We start from the raw sequence: 22,381 nt of genomic DNA, 5'->3' as shown, positions 1-22,381 counted from the left end.
TGCCGTGGCTTCCTCCGCAGCCAGGTCCCCCCTCGTCCGCGGGTCCCCCCCGCCCCACTCCCGGCCCGGGCCGCGGTGCTTCCGCCGACACGCGTGGGGGTCGCGGCGGGGCGGGGGGCGCTGCCCTGTGCCCCCCCGCCCTGCGCGGTCTGCGGCGGCCGCTCCCGCCAGGTCGCTGCCGGCCCGTCCGCAGCGGCCGTGTGCGCTCGTTCGCTTATTTATTTTTCTCCTTAGGGCGGTTTGAAGGGGTTGCTTAAACACGGGGGTTTTGCGGGCTTGGGGAAACTTTCCTGCCTGCTGGGAAATGGGCTCGGGCTGTCCGGGGTCTGCCCGCTCCCCCCGGGAGCCCTTGTTTTTATTTTCACGCTGAGGCGGTAGAAAGGGGCAGTAGCTGGTCTTCTGGTCTGTGTATTTTGGCTGGCAGATGCCAATCGTTTTGCTTTCCCACTGCCTCGGTGCTCATTCTCCTCTGTAAAATCCTAAGAGATTTGTGCGAAGTAAAGGCTCAACCTGAAGATCAGTGTGAAAGTCCTCCCAAACACTTTTCTCTCGCAGGGTTTCAGCTACGTCACTGGATTTCCACAAACTCGTAGTATTTCCCTACTAGCTTGTTTAGTTTGCTGTTAAATGAATGTTTGACGTTCAGTAAACTTTCTGTGATGGTGTAGCTGTCTTGCAAAACATCCACAGGTTCCACAGACCGCATGCGTTCAGTGGCAGATTTGGGGCCTAACTCATTTTTAACCTTGCTGATAATACTGGAAACCTTCATAAATAGTAACGATCAGTGGTTTGTAAGAAGCGGGTGCTTTGAAATCACACTTTTTAAATGGAGCTGAAATTTTATTAGCAGTTGCTTCCTCTACGTGAAGCTGAGGTGTCCCAGAGGTGATTGAGCACTGTATATTGGTGATAAAGTCAATGGCAGCAATCAAAAGGAAGCTCAGGATTTACATTACAGACTATTCAATGAAAGATAGGTTTCAGACAGGTTTTCGAATCCTTTGTCCCCCTCTCTTTGATAATTCCTTCTAATACAGAAAATAAAAATTGGTTTTAAAGGTGACTCAGCTGTCTGGTGTTCATCATGTCTTGTTGAGCAGAGGTTATTTTTACCCACCCTCTTCAGATCTCAAGTGTCACCCAGCAGCCCTGACTGTACTGGGAGGCGATCTGATTAAAACTGCCAAATCAGACTCTGCTGCAGAGGCGCTAATTGCATTATACGCTTAAGAAGGGTTTTTTTGGGGAAAAAAATCAATGTACCACAATCTTTCCTTCAAATTTCTGCTCTGGTGCACACATGGGTGATGTTTTTAGTAAAGCTTTTGCGCTTCTTCTACATGATGGTTTATAAAAAGTTTCTGTTAACAAGTAGGAAGGGCTGTAAGTGCTGTTATAGATGAAAAAACCCCAATCGCCACCGCCACTACCACTCCTCAAGTAAGCACAGCAAAAGCTGTGTTTAGCAAAACAGTGTATTTGAACGAAACAAAACATTTGAGCAAAACTTAAATTAACAGCAACTATGTATAAAAGTAGGAAGAGGAGGTGGAATCACCATCTGTAGGGGTTTTTTTCTGTTGTGTTTTTTTTTTTTCCAAAAACATTTAATCCTTTTGACTTTATTGGGAAGAGATTTCAGATTTTGGAGAATGTTCGCCTGAGTTGTTAAAGCTTTTTGTTTAAACTGCAATTATAGGCATTCATTGGGCAAAAGCCTTGGCTGAACGTACACGGTACCAGTAAAAATTAGTCGGAGTTTCATTTTCCATGGCTTTTCAGCCCATACCACTCCTCAGTTTAGCTGAGCAAAAGACTCGTCTCAGATTTTTTTATTCCCATATAATCTAGTAGATAACTTGGGTATTGTTTCTAGGATGACAGTTCTAAAGGGCAAACGTGTGCTTTCTTGGGTAAAACACTGTCATTTACAAAATTAAAATAGTAAAGCTGTTTTTACTATTACTATTTACTAGGAAAGTGAAGGGATACAGACAGCTTGTTGCCTTGGCTGAAGGGAGATGCTCGTCTCTGTGTGCTTTGTATTAGGTTGGTTTAGTGACAGGTTAGCTATGTATAATTTAAGCAAGCCTCTTCCTATTGAGATGTCTGCCTCTATTTGAAAGAAGATAATAACACAGTTTGTTATATATTAAAGCAAATGATCAGTGTTAAAAAAAATGCTCTTGGTTTTATTATCCATGATAAAATTCCAGCTTACATTTTTGATGGGGGTGGTGTTTTCTCTTGTAAGCTTATTTCTCAGTATTTCCTCACATCTTCTCATTTTGCCATTTTAAATATACTCCTTGTTACAGTTTAACTTAAGCATGTCTCTGTTTGGAGTCAATGCAAGATGTTTCATTCTGTCACTTTTCTTCTAATCAGATCTTATTTCAGTAGTATCTTTCATTAAGACTGTAAGACTGTCTCTCAAGCTTTACCTTTCATTTTTTTTTGTTCTCCGAATAAGTGAATTTTTTCACGGAGAAGTGAGTTTCCTGAGTATTTGTCTGTATCTTTTAAGGTGACATACCCAGCCACACAGCAGCTCTATACTCAAGTTTCTTTAGTTATGCTTATTGCATATTATTACTTGATCTGTTAGAAAGTGTTGTGATCTTTAAAATACACTAAAAACCATCAAACCTGTGGCTATTAGGACACAAAGTATTATGATTATTGAGAAAGATCCTGCAGCAATTTTGAGAAGGACCAGTAAGGGTGGCATGGTGAAAACCAGAGCTGTTTGTGCTAGGGAGCACCAAAGAAAATGAGGTACTGGCTGTGAGTGGCTCCATCCTTTACTTCCAATGGTACAAAGCTTAGTGTGGCTGTGAGTTGTGTCCTCTTGTCCGGATTTGAGTGGTGTAGTGTCACCGAAGATCCATGTTCCAGTGGATGCCGTCAGCTTCACTGGTTGTTCCCTTTCCATGAGTTTTAAATCTTCCTCGAATAAAGATCTGAGAACAATGGCACCTTTGTGCTACAGAGAGAGACATTACTTGAGAGATTTCAGAAGTGTGAGGTAGGAGAGGTACAAGTGGCTATTCAGGGTAATTTTTTCATGTGCATTAACCATAACGTGATGACCTTGTCAGAAGGGTAGTATTGTTAGAAAGACCACTAAACAGATGAGAAATTCGTGTCCTTACATTTGGCCTGTTTCGAACAGAACATACTAGTGTTGGTTTCCAGGAAAGAGGGTGAAAATAGGAGGCAAATACCTGTGCACTTAAGAGCCCTAGGACACCTTTTTAGTTTGGTTGTCTCATAAGATTAGAAAGTATGTCTTTTGATGACTTAATTTTTAATGACTTTTCTGGTTTTTTGGTGGCTTCTAGAAAAACCGTGTTTCTCTGATGAGGACTCCTGCTCCAGTTAGCCAGGGATTCTTTCTCCAGGAACAGAGGAGGGAAGGCAGGCTGCACAAGAAACACAGGCACCGCCTAGTTTGAGAATCTCTCCCTCTAGTGACTGGCCCAGCAGCTGCAGTAGCCTACCGCTTCCCTACTAACTTGGCTGGGGAAGTCCTGTACCTCTCATTTTTTAGATCTGACGTGCAGTCGTCCCTCCTGGTGATTATTTTTCTGTACCTGTGCTGCTGCCATGTAGGTGTCCTCTCTCCTGTTTTGTTCACTGTGACCTCTCTTCCTCTTTTGGCAGATGAGCCTGACTTTGTGTTTAGTAGAATGCAGGAGGCAAAAAGATGGCATTGTGTAATCTTTTGTCTTATTGTTTCTGTACAAGTGTAGTACTCAGCTGGAAATTCCACGTTTTAATGAGATACTTGTCTCAAAGACCTCTGATCGTTTTAGACCAGATGCATCCAAGGGAGAGGCAACTGCTAGAAAAGGGATACAAACTGGAGTATAAGAGAGGCTTACATGCGGGCTCTGCGTGTTGTAGATGGATGTGCTCTGAAACCTTCCCCACGAAGGGCATTGGTTACAACCACCGCACAGGTCACAAGTCCGACACAGCGACAGGACCAAGCAGTCTGGTTCTGTAGGTTGCAGGACTGTGTTTGTTTGAGCAGCTTAAAGCTTGGCTTCACTCTGCTGGAAAACCTTGCTGCTGACAACAGCTTCCTTTGTGAATCTTGCTGACTTCATTTTTGTGGCTCAGGGACTCTGTAAATCGTTATGTTAGGACAATTCCCAAAGGCTAAACTGTGCTGATGCTCTGCTGTTCATTAGATAGTACAGTTGAGACTGAAATCCTTGAGAGTTTGGAGTGTGTTATGGATATCAGTGATTACGCTGCATAAAACTTTATAGAAATAAGCACCTCCTACTTGGTTGTTCCTTCAGTCAATATTCCTTGAAGAAAATTAGAAAGTCACGGGGGCTACTGTCAGGGAGGGGTTGGCTGGTGTCTTGTTTGTATTGATGGGACAGGAGCAGCACTGAGGAAACAAATAATAGGACTGAATACACCAAGACAAATCAAATACTCCAGACAAAAGGATTTTGGCCTAGCTGAAAAATGACCTCCAAGTTTTTGAGGCAGTGAATTGCTTGGTGGTGGGTGGGCCACCTGAAAGAGCAGTGTTGTACTGTTGCATCACAAGGAGATACCAAAAGTGTTTGATGGGCAAGTGTTTTGCTGCCTGGAAGTACACCAGGACACTAAGGTTAACTAAATCATCTTCCAAAGCTGGAGAATGGTAAAATTGGTAAGGGTTGTGCCTGCAGCAGGTCACAAATGAAAAATAACTGTGCAGCTTTGGAGAACAACCAGTGCGTAGGTGCATTGTGCATTTCTGTGGGTTTGATCTAAATGTAGATCTTACTAGCCTTTCTTTCTCTCTGTATCCGTGACTGACCAAACTTTGGTTGTCCTGTTATCCAGAGTGATGGTGGGCTGGAATATTTTGGGTAGCAGAGAGACTTTGATTGTAAGGTACCTGGAGTGCTAAAGGAAAAATACAGAGATGCAGATGGAGGGATAACACTGGAGCTCTGCTGAATCTCTGTGGAACCATTAGGTTTCCTCTCAACATTTCTTCCCAGATTTTCTGTTCTGGAAGCACAACAATGTCTTAGTGACCAACAGAATTGTACAGCTAGGACTCTGCACAAAGCAAAAATCATCAAGCTCTCTCTAAATCTAAGCTGCCACAGACACAGTACAGGTGGCACTGCTTGAGCTGTGGAACTGGGCCTGAGCTAGAAAGTAAACCGTAATGGATCTGAGACATCTCTAACAGCGGTCCACGCAATCTGCACCTGGATAATCTGACCCCAGACAGTGCTGATTGATGGATGGAAGTTCTGTATTGCTGGTTGCAGGTCAGAAGTACTTATGACTGATGTTAGGTTTGTCATTGTACCTGCTTACTGTGAAGCCTTGATCCTGCCTGTGAATGTGACTTGTACAAGATACTGCTTCAGAATTATGTATGCCCTTGCTGGAGTCCATCTAAGACTTATGCACAGGAGTGAGCAGTCGATCCATCTTTTGGAATGGTGGTTTGTTTTCATTTTAGTGGCTGACTGGCCCACATGGCTTTTTTTTTTTTTTTTCACAGGAAATACAAATTTTGTACTGGATTGGCCTTTTCCATGTGCCCATCTAGAAGCTACAGTGGAGGAGATACTAGACATCTTTGTTAAGCAACTGTCAAATAATCTGTTCGTTGGGAAATATCCAGTGCCATCCCTAGTAGTTGGCATTTAGCCCAGAACATGGAGAATTTTAAACCTTTCAAAATATATTTGGTGTTACAACTTTATCTGATTGTCCACATAACATCAGAACCCCTGAGTCCTGATATGTTTTTCATTTCAGTGACATCTACTTCCTTCAAGCTGTTCAGTATTTTACATGTTGCTGTCACAAAGTGTGATAAAATAGTAAATAGTAACTTTGATATTTGTTTCTCTTTTTTTTTTTTTTTTTAAGGGAAGGTGAGGGAAGAATTATTTTTGCACTTGAAGCTAACAGTCTAGTTATTGGAAGCCCTGTACTTTATTTCCTAATGCCAGATAATTTGCCTTTTCTCTGCCCAACCCAGCTCTTTTCCCCATTTCTCTTTCACCACTTCCAGTAGTACATGGCTCCTCTTCACTGCTTGTATATATTTTCACATCAATGTTTATGTAAGTCTGTGTCATTACGTTCCTTTTTCTGATTCTGTTGCATCTCCCTCTCCTCCTCTTTACCAGATGACAAATTTTACCCTCTTATTCCTTTTCTGCTTTCCTTTTGTCATTATTGCTTTCTTGTCACCTTTGGGTGACAGAGGACAGTTGTCTAAAAGGCAGGCAATGCCAGTGTTCCTTTTGAATGTGACTAGATACATTCCTGGCCTTTGGCACACATTTTTTTGATTGATTTCCACCCCCTCTTCTCTCCCCCCGCCAAGGAAGTTACCATGTTTATTGCAGTAGAAACTTGAAAGTGAGCTTTTTTGTTTTACTGGAGCCATCTGTATGTGCCATTGTGTTCAGTTGGTTGGCTGTGGTTTGCTTTTTTTTTTTTTTTTCCCCTGTTTCAATGTAGGTAGTACTGGTGCATGACAAACACAGGCTTTCTTTTTATTCCTTGTTGTGAATTATTATGTATTGTTGAGATTAATAATAAGTGCTAAAACGTGTGTTACTCTTTTTAAGCCTGTCCTGCAATAAAATATATGTCATTTAGTTACACTATTGTGGGATTCGATGCAATATGTGTACGTTAGGCATGGTCCTGTTACTTTTCCAAATATATTAAAGGTTGGATTCTAGTTTGCAAGAGCCTTGTGACCACAGCCAGATTAATTATGGTGATTCCTGGTGAACAGGCACTCTGAATAGAGCCTGTAACAGTTCTGTATGGTTGTGGTTTTTATAGGGAAACACCCCCATGGAAACTATGACAGAAGGCACAGAGGAACCAGTGCCTTTTTACTTTTATGTGATAGGGTGAGCAAACTTTTCATTCTTTGTATTTGAGTATGGAGACTTGCGAACACTTAAGTTGCCACTTCACTCTCTTCTCTGTTCCCTATGTAAGCAAGTTGTACCATTGTTCTAGTAGATCTAAAGCAAACACCTGTAGACAAGTCTGTGAGTGTTTGCCATGTTAGTGGATCAACCAGGAATAGTGTTTTCATAAATTCTTTATTGTCTGAGCCACCTCAGGAGTTGAAATTGCTAAACCCTAGATTTCCCTGAGGGGTCTAAATGGTTCGGGGGTTTGGTAATGGAATACAGGTCATTAGTTCAGATCCTGATCAGGTTAGTAGTGCTTGAAAGCTATTAGTGTCAGGTGCTATGAGCATCTGTGAAGTGAGGTGGTGATCTCTTGTGTTTCCTTGTGGACTGATGTTTGTGTTTGCCAGACCCTCATCCACCATCTTCCTTGCTCTGTTTTTCAGGCCTAAGAGGGAGTAACTGTTGCATTTTAGCTCTCTTTCACTGTGGATTCCCTGTCCCTTTCCTTCCTCATCTTAACTTCTGCAAAACATGAATTATTACCTAAATAAGTAAGAAAAGGAGCTTTTTTTTTTAAATACTTTTCTTCCTAGTATGGACCATGTGTGTCTCTTATCAGTAAAGCACCTGGCATACTGTGACCATCTTATTAGCATCAAAGAACAGGAAGAAATACAGCGAAGAGCAATCACTTTTCATTCTGCTTAGATGGTAAGATTACTAGTCTACTCTCAAGTGACCTGGGTAGTGATCAAGGCCTGAGTAAGTACAAGCTTCTGCCCCCACAATGTCTTTTAGATTGGAGTAATAAGGGAAAGAAATGTTTATACATTACTTTATCCAAACGTCACACTACATGCCCACTACATGCAGAGGCAAAAGTGAGGGAAAAAAACCAGCTAAAATTCCTGGTTTTATCTCTTAGGACAAGCTATTTTTCTGGTGTAAAATAGTGTCTTCAGTACTTTAGGTTGTCTTCCACCAGCATACATAAACTTTCAGACATATCTAAAATGAATGATTATGAAGATTTACATGTCACAACCTATGTAAAATATTGTTCCTTCCAGAACTGGTTGTGTGCTCAGTAGGATTAAATTCATCAGCACAAAGCCTCTCTTGGATCACGGTCAAGTGTTCTTTGAGCACCAAACAGGGGCTTAATCCTTTTTACAGCTCTCTGCAAAGGTGACTTCTTCACACATGCCCCTGTTTTGCTTTGACCTTTTAGGCTGTTGAACAGTCTGTCCACTTCTTTCAAAGTTGCATGAAAGAATAGTCTGCCTGCGTTCTCCAGGAGAAATAACTGTTTTGTTAGTAACCACAACTGATTTACTCAGATTCTACATTTAGCTCATGTACTGAAAGTGTCAGATTGTTGTCATAGGCTGCTTATCAGAAATGGTTCAGTGGTGTCTTGGATTCCCTCCAGAAAAAGAGAGAATGGTCTCCAAGAAAACAAAATTGTAAACAAAGTTTCTGAGACCCTAGAGTGACAATATTAAATTTTTATTTAGGCTGGGTACTTCTGGGATTCTCTTATAGAGGACACATCCATGTCTTCCTCATGGGAGGAGATAATGCAAAAGGATTTGAAATACAGGATAAAAGAGCAGACAGCAAAGGTATAATGGACCTTAGATAAACCTGTGAAAGAGTAGTGGAAATTAAAACAAAGGTAATAATACATTTTAAATACAACTGTATTTCATGAATATTTTGAATACCAGATTTGGAGTTTTCTTTTAACCACTTTATTACTTGTGAGCATAATTACAGATATCTGCCCTGTTCTCAGTGCTTTGAATATTTCAAATTCAAAGGAGCTGTATTTTTTAAAAATAGAATCTCAGATAGGTGTTATGGGGATCAGAAATGACATGGCTAAATACTATATCCTCTGCAGCGATAATCATTGTGATATCTAGATGCTGAAAGAATGACTTCATGGTATATGTTAAGTGTGAGGGGCAGATAGTCTGAACGCTTCGGGTTACATATGTGAATCTGGGAATGTTCAATGCAATTCTTTTATTTTTTTATCCTTTCAAGGTTAGGTAAAGCAACAGCTGTATAGTTTATTAATGTTCATTTTTCAGCTAAATCTGAAAAGCTGGAGCTTGTATGTGTTGGTTACCATTACAAAAAGTGGAAGAGACGGGTATTTTCTAAAGTCTTGGGGTAAAACGTCATTTTCTGCTTCTCTCTCCGTGTTCTGTTCCTCAGCTCCGTGGCTTTGCTGGTTACTGTGGAAGTACCAGTATTTATTGGTGTCTGAGGCAGTTCTTCAGTTCTGGCTTTGGTTGTAGTGATACAAATGAGCATGTTTGAAAGAGTAGCATACAGGTATGGATGAGGCTGTAGGTAAGCTGGAAGTTTAGATTCCTTCAAGTCCTACGGAAATACTCAGGGCCAGTCTTTGAAACAGGCTGGGGGGAATTAGCTGGGTTTGGAGTGGCACATTCAAGCCTGGTTTTGAGGCAGCGGTGGGAGGGGAAAGACTCATCAGCCCCTATCTGGTTTGTGCCAGATATCAAATGAGTAACTGCCCAATGCTATTAGCTCTTCAGCTTCCTTTTCTGGAGGAGAATAAGGTGTATTAATCTGGTGCTGGTTAGGAAAGTATTGGAGATCATCTATGATCTCTGTCAGACTTGACCTCTGCTACTTGTTCCAGTCCGCAGGACTGGAGAGAGCCTAACTTGTGCCATGGCTGCTGTGGTGGGATGGGCAGCTTTGTGCTCACTCTGAGAGGGGCTTGGCTGGGCTCAGAGGTGGAGCAGAGGCTCCTGCGTGGCAGAGCCTTGGAGAGAGGTAGGCCAGGCAGGAGAGAACTTCTTGTGATACTGGGCTGAATACATTCCAGGTGTGGCACCACATCAGATGGTATCCTGTCAAAGCAATTGTTGCTGTAACAGTCCTCAGTACATGATTATGCACATATATGTGACTTGTTTCTGGATAGAATGATTTTTTTATTTTTTTTTTAATTTCCTTCTAAGGTGCCTGTGGATGAGTTCATGTTGTTCTTTGGGGAATTTAATATGAGATGTTCTGTACTATCCAATAGCACAAACATGTTCACAATAGAAGGAAGGTCACAGTGCTGCTGAAAGACTCAATCTTTGTTATGCACCACCAATTCAAAACCATACATGCTAGAGAGGGCTTAAAAAATCGATCCAACATCAAGGAACCAGATGACTGAAAGTCCTCCTGGCAGTCTGAATGATGTAGGAGATATCTGGGAGCAGTCTCAAAATGGAACAAGACCCTGGTAACAACCAGCATCAACACCTCGAATTTGGGGGAGCAAAACATGATAGGACTTCTGCCAAGTTACAGAATGTCAGTATTTGTGATCAGTACCAGGAATATGTATCTTTATATTTCCTTTGTAGTGCCCTCATTTCCAAGCACTCTAATTGCATGAATAGAGAGATCCCTGAAGAATGTTCACAAAACGTTTATCAATTTTCTTGTTAGCCAGTTCTAAGAGCTGTAAGATCACTTGAGATCTGTTTTTCTCAGACAAGATTGTGCTCAGTAGTAGAAGTTGTGGCTGAATCCCTGAACCATCAGCTCTGCAGCTCTTCTGATTTGGACTTTTGTTCTTGCAATGAAATGGCAAAAAAAAAAAAAAAAAAAAATCTATTTCAAACAAGGATATGTGCTCCATTATTTCTACGCTTTACAAATTCCTGCACCTACAAACCTCTGTGGATTGGGCACTCAAGCAGAATTTTTAAGACTAACTTCTAGACCTCCAATTTGGACACTCACTAATCTATAGTTGTAGAGTAACACATTTCAATGAGTTTCTATAGGCTGTGATGTGATGTGGAAGCTTCTTAGCAAATTGATAATGTAAACATCATAATGTGCGATGAAAGCCATGTTTTCACTGCTTGTCTGCAACTCTGTTTTTTTTTCTGCTTGCTGAGTCTTCTCCGTCCTGTTCAGTTCCTTCTGTGCTGTAACTATTTGTGTCATTCTTTTTAGGATTCAGAAGGAGGTCTCTATGTGTGCATGAACACGTTTCTGGGATTTGGAAGGGAACACATTGAAAGGCATTACCGGAAAACAGGACAGTGTGTATATTTGCATCTGAAACAACATGTGATAGAGGTGAGACTTCTGGCTTCCCAGCTAACTACCCCAGCAGTGCTTGCGTCTCTTGTGCTCCTTTAGGTAATGCATTTCAGACATAGACCAAAACTTGAATGACAGAAATGAACATGTTCAGATTTGGGGCTAGATATCAAGGTCAGGTGCTTGGATCCCAACCAATCCAATGGCTTCAGTTCTGAGATGAATCAAAATCCCTAAAAAGTCAGATCTTAAAGGCAACTTGTTGCCTGGGTTCCGCCGATCTTTTTCACTACATGCTTCTGTGTATCTCAATACATACTGTCTGCGAATTACGTGCATACTGTAGGTAACTAAATACTTTTCTGAAACCTGCCTTTGAAGTGCAGAATTACTGGTTTTGTCTCAATTTGGCTAGAAGCTTCTGAGATTTTTTTTTTGTCCATATCTGAGGTTTCATCTCAGGGTGACAGGACTTCTTTTCACCCTTAGATTTCTGTACAATTAAATCATGAGCCTTAATTCTGACCTGGCCTGGGTTCTAAAACTTAGTTTAAATTAATGCTGGGTTCTAGAGCCAATACACTGCCCTCATTCAGCCTTACACCCCTCCCCTCATGGACGTATATGTACAAACTTCATGTTCACTGTTCTTCTATAATATCGCTGTGTATCAACAGTAATTTATAACCTGTGCTTCATAAACATCTGTTGGTGTGTGGTTTGTCTGGCATCTTTAAAGGGCTGTTAATGACTTCTGACCCAAGCTATATGGAAGGCACAGGGTTTGCTTATAGCTCACTCTCCCATAAGCTCTCTCTTTTGGCAAGTTAGAGGGCCTAAAATAGCTGCTTGGAGTGGTTTAGAATACTTCACGTTTCTCATTCTACAGCAATGTTTCTCCTGGGTGATGAAGGCCCTGATTTATGTAAAGTGCCCTGACCACTTATTTTATTTCAAGTAGATGACTATTCATATTTTATCAGAATTATAATGAGGTCGATTGCATGTCTCCCAGGCTGAAATTGTTAATGATGTTTGTTATACTGTAGAATTGCCGTTCCTTGTAAGGGTGGTAGCAACATTTTCCTTCACACTGTTAGCTGAGTTTTTGGAGAGCCTAGTCTTGTTTTAGCAACAGTTCATCTGAGTGAATTTAACACTCCTGAAAGATGATCTCTACGACTAGAGACAGGTGGGCAGAAATCCTGTCAGCTTTCCTTGTATGCAACTTTCTTCCAGCATGTGACCTGGGAATTTTCAATATTAAGGTAAACTAGGGTTAAAATGAAGCCTCAAATTCTTTTTCTGGATAAAGATTAGGCAGTGGAACTCCAAAAGGGAGAAACAAGTATACCAACTGTTATTTGATGTTGCACACCCCTTCAACTGAACTAGTTCAGTAGTTCCTATTTTTCTTCTCGTGAGTTATGATGTCGCAGAGGCATCTATGTTTGAAGGTGGTGACGCACTGGTGCGCTGGGACTTGTGGTAGGAAACTGTGTTTGACTATACAGTACAGGTGAAGATTTTGTCATCTAAGATGGCCTGTAGATACCGTGACTGTTCACTTCTTACGTGCTATCTGTGTTTTCCTTTGAGCAACGTGAAACATCAGGCATTCACTGGAACAGTGCTATGAAGCATCTGGCGCACGCTGCATTGTGGTTTTGTTTATTTAAGCCAGGCTTTTGATCGTGTAGGATACAGTAAAGCCAAAGGCATTGGATATGCTATCTTAAGATTCTTTTAGCGAGGCTGCTATTCTTGCCTGTGGTTCCCTTGGCGTCATCGTTGCAGAATGCACTGCATTGCTGCAGAAATCCCTGTTTGCTTCTGAAGGTGTTTGGAATAAATATCAGTCATGTATCTTGTCACAATTGAATTAGAAAATAAGGGTCAGATCTTCATCCTGTTGGTTTAAGTAGAGCTAGAGTATCTGCCAGTGGCAGATCAGCACCAGAGGCTTCTGCTGATTCACCAGAAATGTGTTCAAGTGCAAGTTATGGAGCACCCTCTGGTAAAATTCTTAGCTAAAGGAAGCAAATGTATTCTTTCTTTTTCTCAGAATTTCACTCTTCAGAATTTTTAAATCCACCAATTTCCTGTCGTGTATGACTTGTATACAACTATCTGGGTAGTATTCAGCCCTGGGCAGAGCTTTAGCTTGGTGCTAGAGTGATAGCCCTGTTGAAAACTCTGGGCAGAGACCCATGAAATTTCCTACAGTGATGGGTTCCTGGATATTATTCAGTGATGGTGCTGCTATTGAAAAAAAGTGGCAGTGGCACAGTTAAAGAGAACGCGGAATAGGCTACACTGACACCTTGTATGAGAAGCATCACGAACAGAATTTAATGCCACTAGTGATGCATTGTGTGGATTCCCATTTGCTGGGTGTGTCACATCTGTTAGAAGCCAAAATTGTTTTGTGAATGGGGAATGTTTTTAGTGATTTCTGACAGGTGGAGAAACAAGGAACAAAAACTGTCAGGTGCTGGGTTTTTCAGTAGTATTGGGCATCTGCAGCTCTAGATCAGATGTTTTCAGCAGTTTGGAAAATCAAGCTGAAATATTTAATGTCAGTCCGGCAGGCATAAACACTCCTTGGGAATTCTTCGGCTTTGAAATCTTTAGTCTTAATGACTTTCACAATACCCCACTTGGTGACATCAGAATTCAATTGGAGCTTCCTTGTATTGGAAACAACATTTTTTAGTTCTGAAGCTATAATCCTTGGAGTATGTGTAATTTATTCTTAATATATTTGTAATTGGGTTATGTTGTATCTTGCTGTTTTTTTAAAATAGATTTGGATTCTTGACTACTTCCTGTCCACTTGTTAAATTCCAGTAGTATTAAGGAAAAAAATGTTCTGCTTGTTATTTTCCCTTCACTGAGGAATTTTTTGTGTGTTTTTAAATGCTGAAGTTGCAACCCTGACTCTCCCTTTCCCTAGGGCTTGTATATATGATAATAGGTTCTGTTCTTGAGCGCAGCCAAGGAGTGTTAGCGTCTGCTCTAAGAATGGAAAGCTTTCCTATGATGTGTAAGACCTCACTGATGATTCAAGCATTCTGCGTTGGCCAAAGCTTTATTTACATGGTGAAGGGAACCACCCAAAATATGTGACCCTTTCAGCTATGAAGGAGCAGAGACAAACATGAACTTTCCCTAGGCTGACAGGTTCTTGGCTTCTTTCTCTCCACCTGTTGTATCCCAATATTATTATTAAAAAAAAAAAGTTGCCTAACAACCTTGCCAGTTACACTAACATTATACACTCCCTAATGCATCATGTTGGCAATACAGCTGCAGAGGCTTATTTGATTTAATTTGATTTAATTTAATGATGCCTGTTAATAAACAACTTAAGAAGCAAGTGCATTGACTTTTGCATTTCCTCAACTACCAGCATTTTCCCTAGTAGTCTGAGGTATTTTGAACTGGGAAATAGTGCTTCAAACTTAATGTCACTTGGAAGTTACTGTTTTCTGCTGTGGAGTTTAGATTAAAAAATAAAGAAAATCCTGTGTAAAAAAATTGCTTGGGTGTTGTCAGATTTCCTTCATATTTTCTGTTATTAAGAAAGCATGGTTATAACTTGGATAGATCTTAATGGAAGCAAGCATGGATCCTGACGGAAAGGGCATTTTTTTTCTGTCTAGAAGAAAATTAGCTGAACTAATAGATCACAGCAAAGTGGTCATACCGGAATTAGTTATGAAAGATTGAATGTTTTATGCAGATAATAGACTTTTCTTCCCCTTCCTAATTCCACTTTAGTCATCAAGAAATGTTGTAGGGGATCTAGTGGTGAGAGGTCTGAGTGATGCTGGATATCCCTGTCTCATGGATAGAACAGCAGTCACCCACAGTGGCCATGAGACATGCTCTGCTTAATTGTTAACAGAGCAAAGTGGGAAGGATTCAGATGGTGGCTTTCTCACTCCATGAGCGTAGTAAGCAATGATGAGTGGAGTCCCGTTGTTGGAGGTGAATGAAGAGGATTTACATTCTTGCTCAGGAAGGACTGTGATTCAGTGGAAGGACCATGAACGGATGTGTGTCAGAAATGGTATGGGGCTATTGCTGATGTACTGTTGTCTCACCTGATGGATTTTTAATTGTTTCTTTCTCTCTTTCCAGAAGGTACCAGGGGCATCTGGTGGAGCTTTACCAAAAAGGAGGAATGCTAAGCTATTTTTAGGTATTGTGAACAGCTGCTTTCATGCAGTCCTTTTCTGACCCTGTCTGCGTGTGTACTTGGGTTCTGTCCACCATTGTGTCTGGCTTTGGGGTTCCTTGTGGGTTTTCTTTTTCTGTTGGGTTACTTTTTTTAACTTTTGGTGCTAGTTTTTAAAGTTGGTCCAGACAAATAAGTAATTCTTAGTAATTTTGGTGCATATTGAGATATACATACATGTATGTATACATGAAACATTTTAATCCAAGGTAGGCTCTCAACTGTTCTCAAACAGCTTAGGGTTTGATAGTCATTTTTTGACTAATTCTGTCCCTTCTCTCTGATTTTCACAAAGCACCCTTTTATTAAAATGTTTATCAGTGCTTAATGTCTAGATATAATAGGGCTTCAGTGTGGCACTGTTCTACTCAGCAGCTGGTCATAGGAAGGGTTGTTATTGTTTCGACGTTATTACACAGGTAAATGTTCTTAAGTGATGTCATTGGTTCAGATTACCCAGAAAACCTGAGTGCCTCATAAATATGGATGAGGGGAATGTGATGCAAAGCCTATATGCTTCCTCTTTTCATCGCTTGTGGTATTTCTCTGATGCATCTATTATTTATCCTCTCTGTATTAATAGCAAATAGTGAATTTTTCTTCTGATAATGAAGAGGTTAAGTGTTTTCTTTACAACTGCCAGCTCCTATGGCTGAAGGGAAACAATAGCATGGCCTCCCTTTGGAATTGCTTTGATCTATGGGGATGTGTCCCTAAGAGGCCTTTGCAGATTGTGATCGATTAAATTGTTGTTAATGTCTGGAGTAAGTTTTGCAAGGAGGGCTCAGAGAGGAAAAAATTCTTAAAATGAGTCATAAAAAAATAAAACTTCTCTTGTAGGAGGAGGCTTAAGTTGCAGATGTTGGTCTAAATGGCATTTACTGTCAGTTTATGTTGAAAATAACATTTGTCACTAGATGCTTATGATTGGTTCAGGATCAAAGCTGGCTGCAATACAGCAATGGTTGTACAGTGTTAACAGTGTGGGTGTAAACAAGAAGTACAAAAACACAGTCAAATTTTATTCTTGCTGATCTTCTGCATATATTTTGAGGCTTCTGTCACTGTGGTATGCTTGCACACAGTGTACGTGGTATAGTCTCTCTGATGTGCAATGTTGGAGTCCTCAAATTCCATCCTTGCACATGAGCATTTTGGAACCGCTGTACCGGATCTACTCAGTAGGAACAAGTGTCCTGGTCCCAGGGAGCTTCTGAAGGTGGTGCAGAGTCACTGGGGGGTGTTTAGCACATGGAACTGTCACCATTTAATCCAGCATTTCTGGTATGGAATGCATTTTTGAAAATGTATTTCATCTGGTCTGTTGTTCTACTGCAGTCCTCTTTGCAGCCCCTGCTGGCTGGGAGTAAAGTGGTACCAACACCCACATCCACCCCACCCCTCGCTGCTCTGATCCTTGAGATAGTAATTCAATGCATTCAAATGCTTTGTATCCACTTCTTTGGCTCAGCAGATTTTATTATTTTTTGGCCGTGCTTAAAGTAAAGAACAAAGAATGATTCCTGTTCTTGTTCATAGCTGAGGAAATGAAAGCACAGAGAGGTCAGCTGATTCAATAATTTCTCATGCAGCAGAAATGATTAGCAGAATTTGGCATTTTATCTCTTAATCCAACATCATCTTTATTGGTTTGGAGCTGCTGAACTCTATGTCTTTCCCATTGGGCATCTTGGGCACCTATGGTAGAGGTTTGCACCAAACTGGCCATTATTAGCCCGTATACACAGCCTGCCATTTAGGGTTTACCCTGTCAGACAAATGTAGACAATAATCAGTGGGTAACTAACATGGCTGTGTTTCTAGGTGTCACTGAATAATTCCCTGAAGGCCCAGAGATTTAACAAAGCCAATGCAGTTTTGGGTATTTGTTACATTTTATAATCCTCTTTGATGTAAAGCTATTAGAGATACTAAACCCTTTTCAATCTCCTTAGTATTAGGAAAACATCTTCTGGATGCTCACTGATTACTTTCTGCTATCCAGCAAGTGCAAGAAGAAACACAGGCTGGGTGGGTTAGTCAACTGGAAACTTTAGCTTTCCCTAAACGTTAAAAGATCCATAGCAAAGTGTGTGTGTGTGCATGTGCATGCGTGTATTAAGTTTGGGGCTTGTTTTATTTGCATTTTCTTTTAGAGAAGGTTGGAGGGTGTTGGCTGTGTTCTATGTAATCAGGAAGTATAATAACATTGTGCACTGTAATGTATGAACCGCCTTTAATCTAGATTGTTTAGATATTGCTCAGCAGTGTGGATATGGTAACTTCAGCTCAGACTGTGCAAGCTTGCAGGGAATTTGGGGTGACATTTAAAGCAGACTGTCTGTATCACAATGCTTGGAGTTGTATCCTCATTGCACTGTTATTTAGGCTAGCAAGTTTGAAGATACTTTGTGCTTGTCCATAGGCATGGCTATTGCACAAAGAAGGTTTAGATCCAGGCTGTAAAATTGAAAGAAGTTAATTGATGGGGCAAGATGGTAGCTCCCCATGACTTCACAAGGCTCTCAGATAAGAAACTACTGCATTGTTGCCTTTGGTATGCAACCTCTTGTTTAAGTCAGCCACAAGTATGGTAAGTGTGGTACCAGTTTTGGAAAAAAACCAGGCAATGGGACCAGGAAAAGTGTCATCACTAAATTTAATTTTCATATTAGCCCATCTGAAAGAAAAAAAAAAAAGGATCAGAATTGATAAATAAGTCTATAAATATGACAGAACGGAAAAGAACCATTGTGAATTTTCCAAAGTGAAGTAATGGCTCTCCCAGAATACTCTGGGACTGTGTAGTAGACCCCCTATGTGTTTAGTGACTATGTAAAAAAGAGCAATTTGATTGACAGGATGTACTATGATCTTTCTTACAAGATCCTGTTCAGAAGGGGTAGTAGAATATGAGGGAAGATCTTTGTATTGAAGGGATTTGAGGCCCAGTTTTTACAGCAGTTACCAGCAGAGTCTCCCTGGACCTGTTACTCCCAGGAGTTATCAGCAGAGTCCTTCATAATGTTCAAATTATGAAGAATTAATGCGCTCATAAATGGTCTGGAAAGGGATTGAAAAATGAGGAGATAGTTTTGTGGTTGATTTCAAATTATCTAAAAGATTTAAGTCTAAAAGTCTTTTTTTAATGTGTTACTGAGTAACTAAGCAATAAATGAAGTAAATGTTGAAAAATGCAAAGAAGACAAGAGAAGTGCTTTACCTGTGCATGCATAGTGATGTGGTCTAAATGAGCTATTACTGTTCAGAAAGGTAGTTCTGAGGGGTGGTGTGAATGGTTCTTTGAGAATGCCAGCTCAGTTGTCAGCAGCAGTGAAAGAGTCAAGTAGAATTTCAGGAGTAGAACAATGTTTTATATTTTGTTCTCTATTATTTTGCTTTATAAATAAGAAGTGAAACTCTTTTGAAAGAGAAAACACAGCTGCATGCAGTATCTTCCCATGTCTGTCTCTCTCTCCAAAGCCATCCAGATAAACACACCCACGTTCACCCCACCCCCAGCAAACACAAAACCCCAGATGGATATCTGGAAGCTAGGAGGTACGCACTGAGGGAGGAATCGCTGCATTTTTGCCTTGTTCTGGTACCTTCTTCCTGGGCATCTCTTGGTCCATGGACTGTTCAGCCTGGACTCCAGGCTAAAGAGAGTGATGGTCATAAAACTTGTCTCTAGACAGATGTCCAGATCAGTTACCACGGCAGTATCTGCCTGTGCAGTGTGAGCTCTGTTTTGAGCAAAGTCAGGGCTAACTTAGACCATCAATTAAAAGTGTTTTGAAGTACTCATATGAACAGCTCTGTCAGCAGATCTGTGAGGATGGTGATTGCTGGTGAGAAGAGGGTCAGTGAGGAGCAGTATCCATGACAGACAGCTGGTCTCAGAGAAGGCTTTGGAAAGGAAGAGAAAACTTCCAGTTAGAGTCTGAGAGAACGTGTAAACTTGCTGAGCTTTTCCTGGATGGCACCTGCCTGCCTACAGCAGTGAATGCACTTATGGCTACCATTTCCAAGCGTAAAGACCATTCATAAGTGTGGCAGTACTGGATTTGACGACAGCTCCACATAAGCTCTCCTAGATCTTGCAGCAGCCAGTAGTAGAACCTGTTTTCAGTAAGGATGTTTGTGTTTGGTAAGCTTCTGAAGAGGACTTTTACCAGAAGTGGTTTAAGTTTATATTTGTGTAAGTAACCACATACAGAGTATATATCAATGAATGGAAAGTTGTGATTTAAGAGGATTTGAGTGTTTCCTGTCAATATTTTCAAATTTTAGCCGAGTAAAGTTGTTCATATTCACCAGCAGTAGCAGTGGAACTGATGAGACGATGAGTTGAACCTGTTGCTTTCTGGCTTTGCCATCTAAGCTTGAGCTGAGTGTAGAATGGTGAGCAGATACTTTACACAAATGGAGTCTTAATAGTTTGCTGGTTTAGGTAGAACTGTGGAAACTAGGCTAGATTAACAAAGGCTAATGCTGATAGCAAAATATTAAGAATTTGAATTTTGGTGTTTTAGCGTTGCTTGTTTAACACATGACTGTACCAGAAATCCAAGGGGTGAGGTCTATAGCTAGTAATAAGAACAGCATCCAACTGCTTTGGAGATAGAGTAAGCAATTTGAATGTTATTTTTCAAGTAGTTGATAAGACAAATGATACTAGTAGAAAGTTTTGCTTTTCCTTTTGCCAGAAAGAGCATTATGACTGTCGTAGCTGATCTGCTGAGGTCAGTTTCAGATGTGCCTGAAGACAAATGAACTGAATAACTTACAGTTTGCAAAGTGACACTGCTGCAATTCACTATTATTTAGAGGCTTCAGGAAGAAATTATTTGAGTTAAAGACTCAGTCCTTCACTTCCAAGTCAGTACAAATTTGTCCATTGCTTTCAGTGAGAGCAGGATCAAGCCCAGATTCCTAAACTGTCTTTCTAGGGTTTCAAAATTACTTGTAGGCTCACTAGCCAACATCCTCATTCAATTTTCATGTTTGTATTCCCTTTCAAACACACACAGGCACATCCATGTGCACAGGAAATCCTGTTTGGGGGTCCTGCCTGGAGTCTCCTTATGCCACTATTATTAGTGCAATCAGTTGGTAAGTTATCTAAATCTGTTCTGGGCACATCCACTCCTTTTCTTGCCCTCTGGTGGGTTGGTTTACAGTACTCTGTCTTCCACTTCCAGCTGCTGTTTTCAGTCAGTTCAGCAGCAATGCATTTCTCACCGTCACTAAAGTGATGCCTGTGAGCTGGAGTAAATTTACTCTACTGACCATTTGCCCAAAATAACTACGTCAGTTGAGCCTCTGTTTTAATACGTCTGTTATTTTGCTTTGCCTGTCGTCCTGGCCTCCCAACACAACACTTATGACTTATGAACACTTTGTTTTAGTGACCACAGTGTTTAATTGGGGGTCTGAGGAGGCACCATAAAGCTGTTAGTCCACTAGAAGGGGGACAGTGTCACATGGAGATTCACAATCAAGCTGTTAGTTCTTTAATAAGATTACAAACTGGTTGGTTGTTTTGTGGTTCAGTCTTACAACTGAGTAAACCGTTTTTTTTCCCCAGAGATTCTTCTACTCAAGAGTGCATCTTGAAAGAGCATCCTTGTCCAGGAAACAGCTTTATATGAAGTGTAGTGCTTGAAAGTTCATATTTTTATGAATTATAAGTGAATTATTTGCAGTAATTTTTAATCAAATATGCTCCATTTTCAAGTCGATTTCCCACTGCTCCTCTTTTCTATAGTTACTCTTGTTCTTCTCTCAAATTCTCAAATTTAAAATCCAAGTCCAAAACTGCATGCAGACTGCACATAATGTCCAGTGGCTATGGGGTCAACCTCTGCCCTCATTTAGTGTGGGCTTCATTGCCTTCTAAAATAATAGTTATCTGTTTTTATTGTATCTATGCTCATGCTTTCTTAGCTGTGTTGGCCCTTGCACAGGCATGGAAAAAATAATGCAGATAGAACTTCTTACTGAACTTGGCAACTATGGCTGTCAGCACATACAAGCCAAGATTTAAAAATATGAGTAGTGATTTTGGGGGTTTCAAGTGGACGTTGTTAAGTGGCCTGTCTGACGGTCAACAAAAAGGATTAATTTATATGGGTATCTGCTGTATCAAGGGGTTTCAGTCAGTGACCTTAGAAGTCCTTTCCGCTCTTACATACTGGATTGGAACCCAGAGAAACTGCCTTCAGAGTGCTAATTGCCAGAAAGCACTGGCAGTCGTTTTAATTCCTATTCAGAGGGAGTAGGGGTGTGGAGTGGAAATGTACCAGCTTTTATGTGGTCACCTTCAAAAGTGGAATTGCCGGTTAAATTGTCACGTTGTTTTTTTTCCTGGAACTGTTATGAAGCTGTGTGTATCTTTCTTTAAAATAAGAAGTGTGATGCTGCCATATCAGCGTGTCAGACATCCAGAATGCCATGCTGACAGGCCGTCATTTTCTGCTTTTCTGGTAACGTGAATGGTATGAAACCTGAGAAGGTAAAAAGGAACTTTTCTTCCCTACCCATCGCCCACAAAAGTCTGATGCTCCTACGTGTGTGAAGTCCTTAGATGGCAGCAGATGATTGCTAATGGAATACTCAGTCTTTCATCCCTGGATCACTAGTACAAGTGCAGGTCAGGTCAGTAGCAGTAAAGTCACTACTATCTGGCTGCTGTTGCCATCTGGCTTGTGAGATGGGTTGAAGTGCATGTCTGAATTTTGAACCCAGGCAACCATCTAATTGCTGTTTCCATATAGCAGATTGTAAATACTATAAACTTAATTTCAGTATCGTAAGAAAATTAAAATACCAGCAGGTCTTCTACATGTCTGCAGATAACAGTGGCTGGTGTGAGCTGTCCTCAGGTTCCCTCTGGTGGCTGAGCGACGGGTGTGACTTCAGGCCCTAGAAGAGGCATTTGCAGAATTTAAACCATGTAGGAGAGTTTTTACCCTCTCTGAGAAACCTATGTCATATTTAAGAGATGATCAGTACTTATGGTTTTATTATGGTGGCCATCATCAAATTTCTGGACATTAAGTGAAGATTTTCTGTTATTCGTTGCCATATGTACCATCAGAGTGGAGATACTCAAGTT

At 40.8% G+C, this 22,381-nt stretch overlaps 1 protein-coding gene across 3 annotated transcripts in view; it reads left to right on the top strand.

Annotated features, from left to right (window-relative positions):
- Positions 1–22,381, top strand: part of USP13 (ubiquitin specific peptidase 13) — a 56,009-nt gene that overhangs the window by 466 nt on the left and 33,162 nt on the right. For all 3 annotated transcript variants that reach the window (XM_074911774.1, XM_074911773.1, XM_074911775.1), the window contains exons 2-3: positions 10,929–11,054; positions 15,165–15,225. In XM_074911774.1, the coding sequence (XP_074767875.1) occupies positions 10,929–11,054; positions 15,165–15,225 (187 nt within the window). The remainder of the gene's footprint in view (positions 1–10,928; positions 11,055–15,164; positions 15,226–22,381) is intronic.

This window comes from Athene noctua, chromosome 8 (genome assembly GCF_965140245.1).
Source record: "Athene noctua chromosome 8, bAthNoc1.hap1.1, whole genome shotgun sequence".
Lineage (NCBI taxonomy): Eukaryota > Metazoa > Chordata > Aves > Strigiformes > Strigidae > Athene > Athene noctua.
This window is presented reverse-complemented; position numbering and strand designations above follow the sequence as displayed.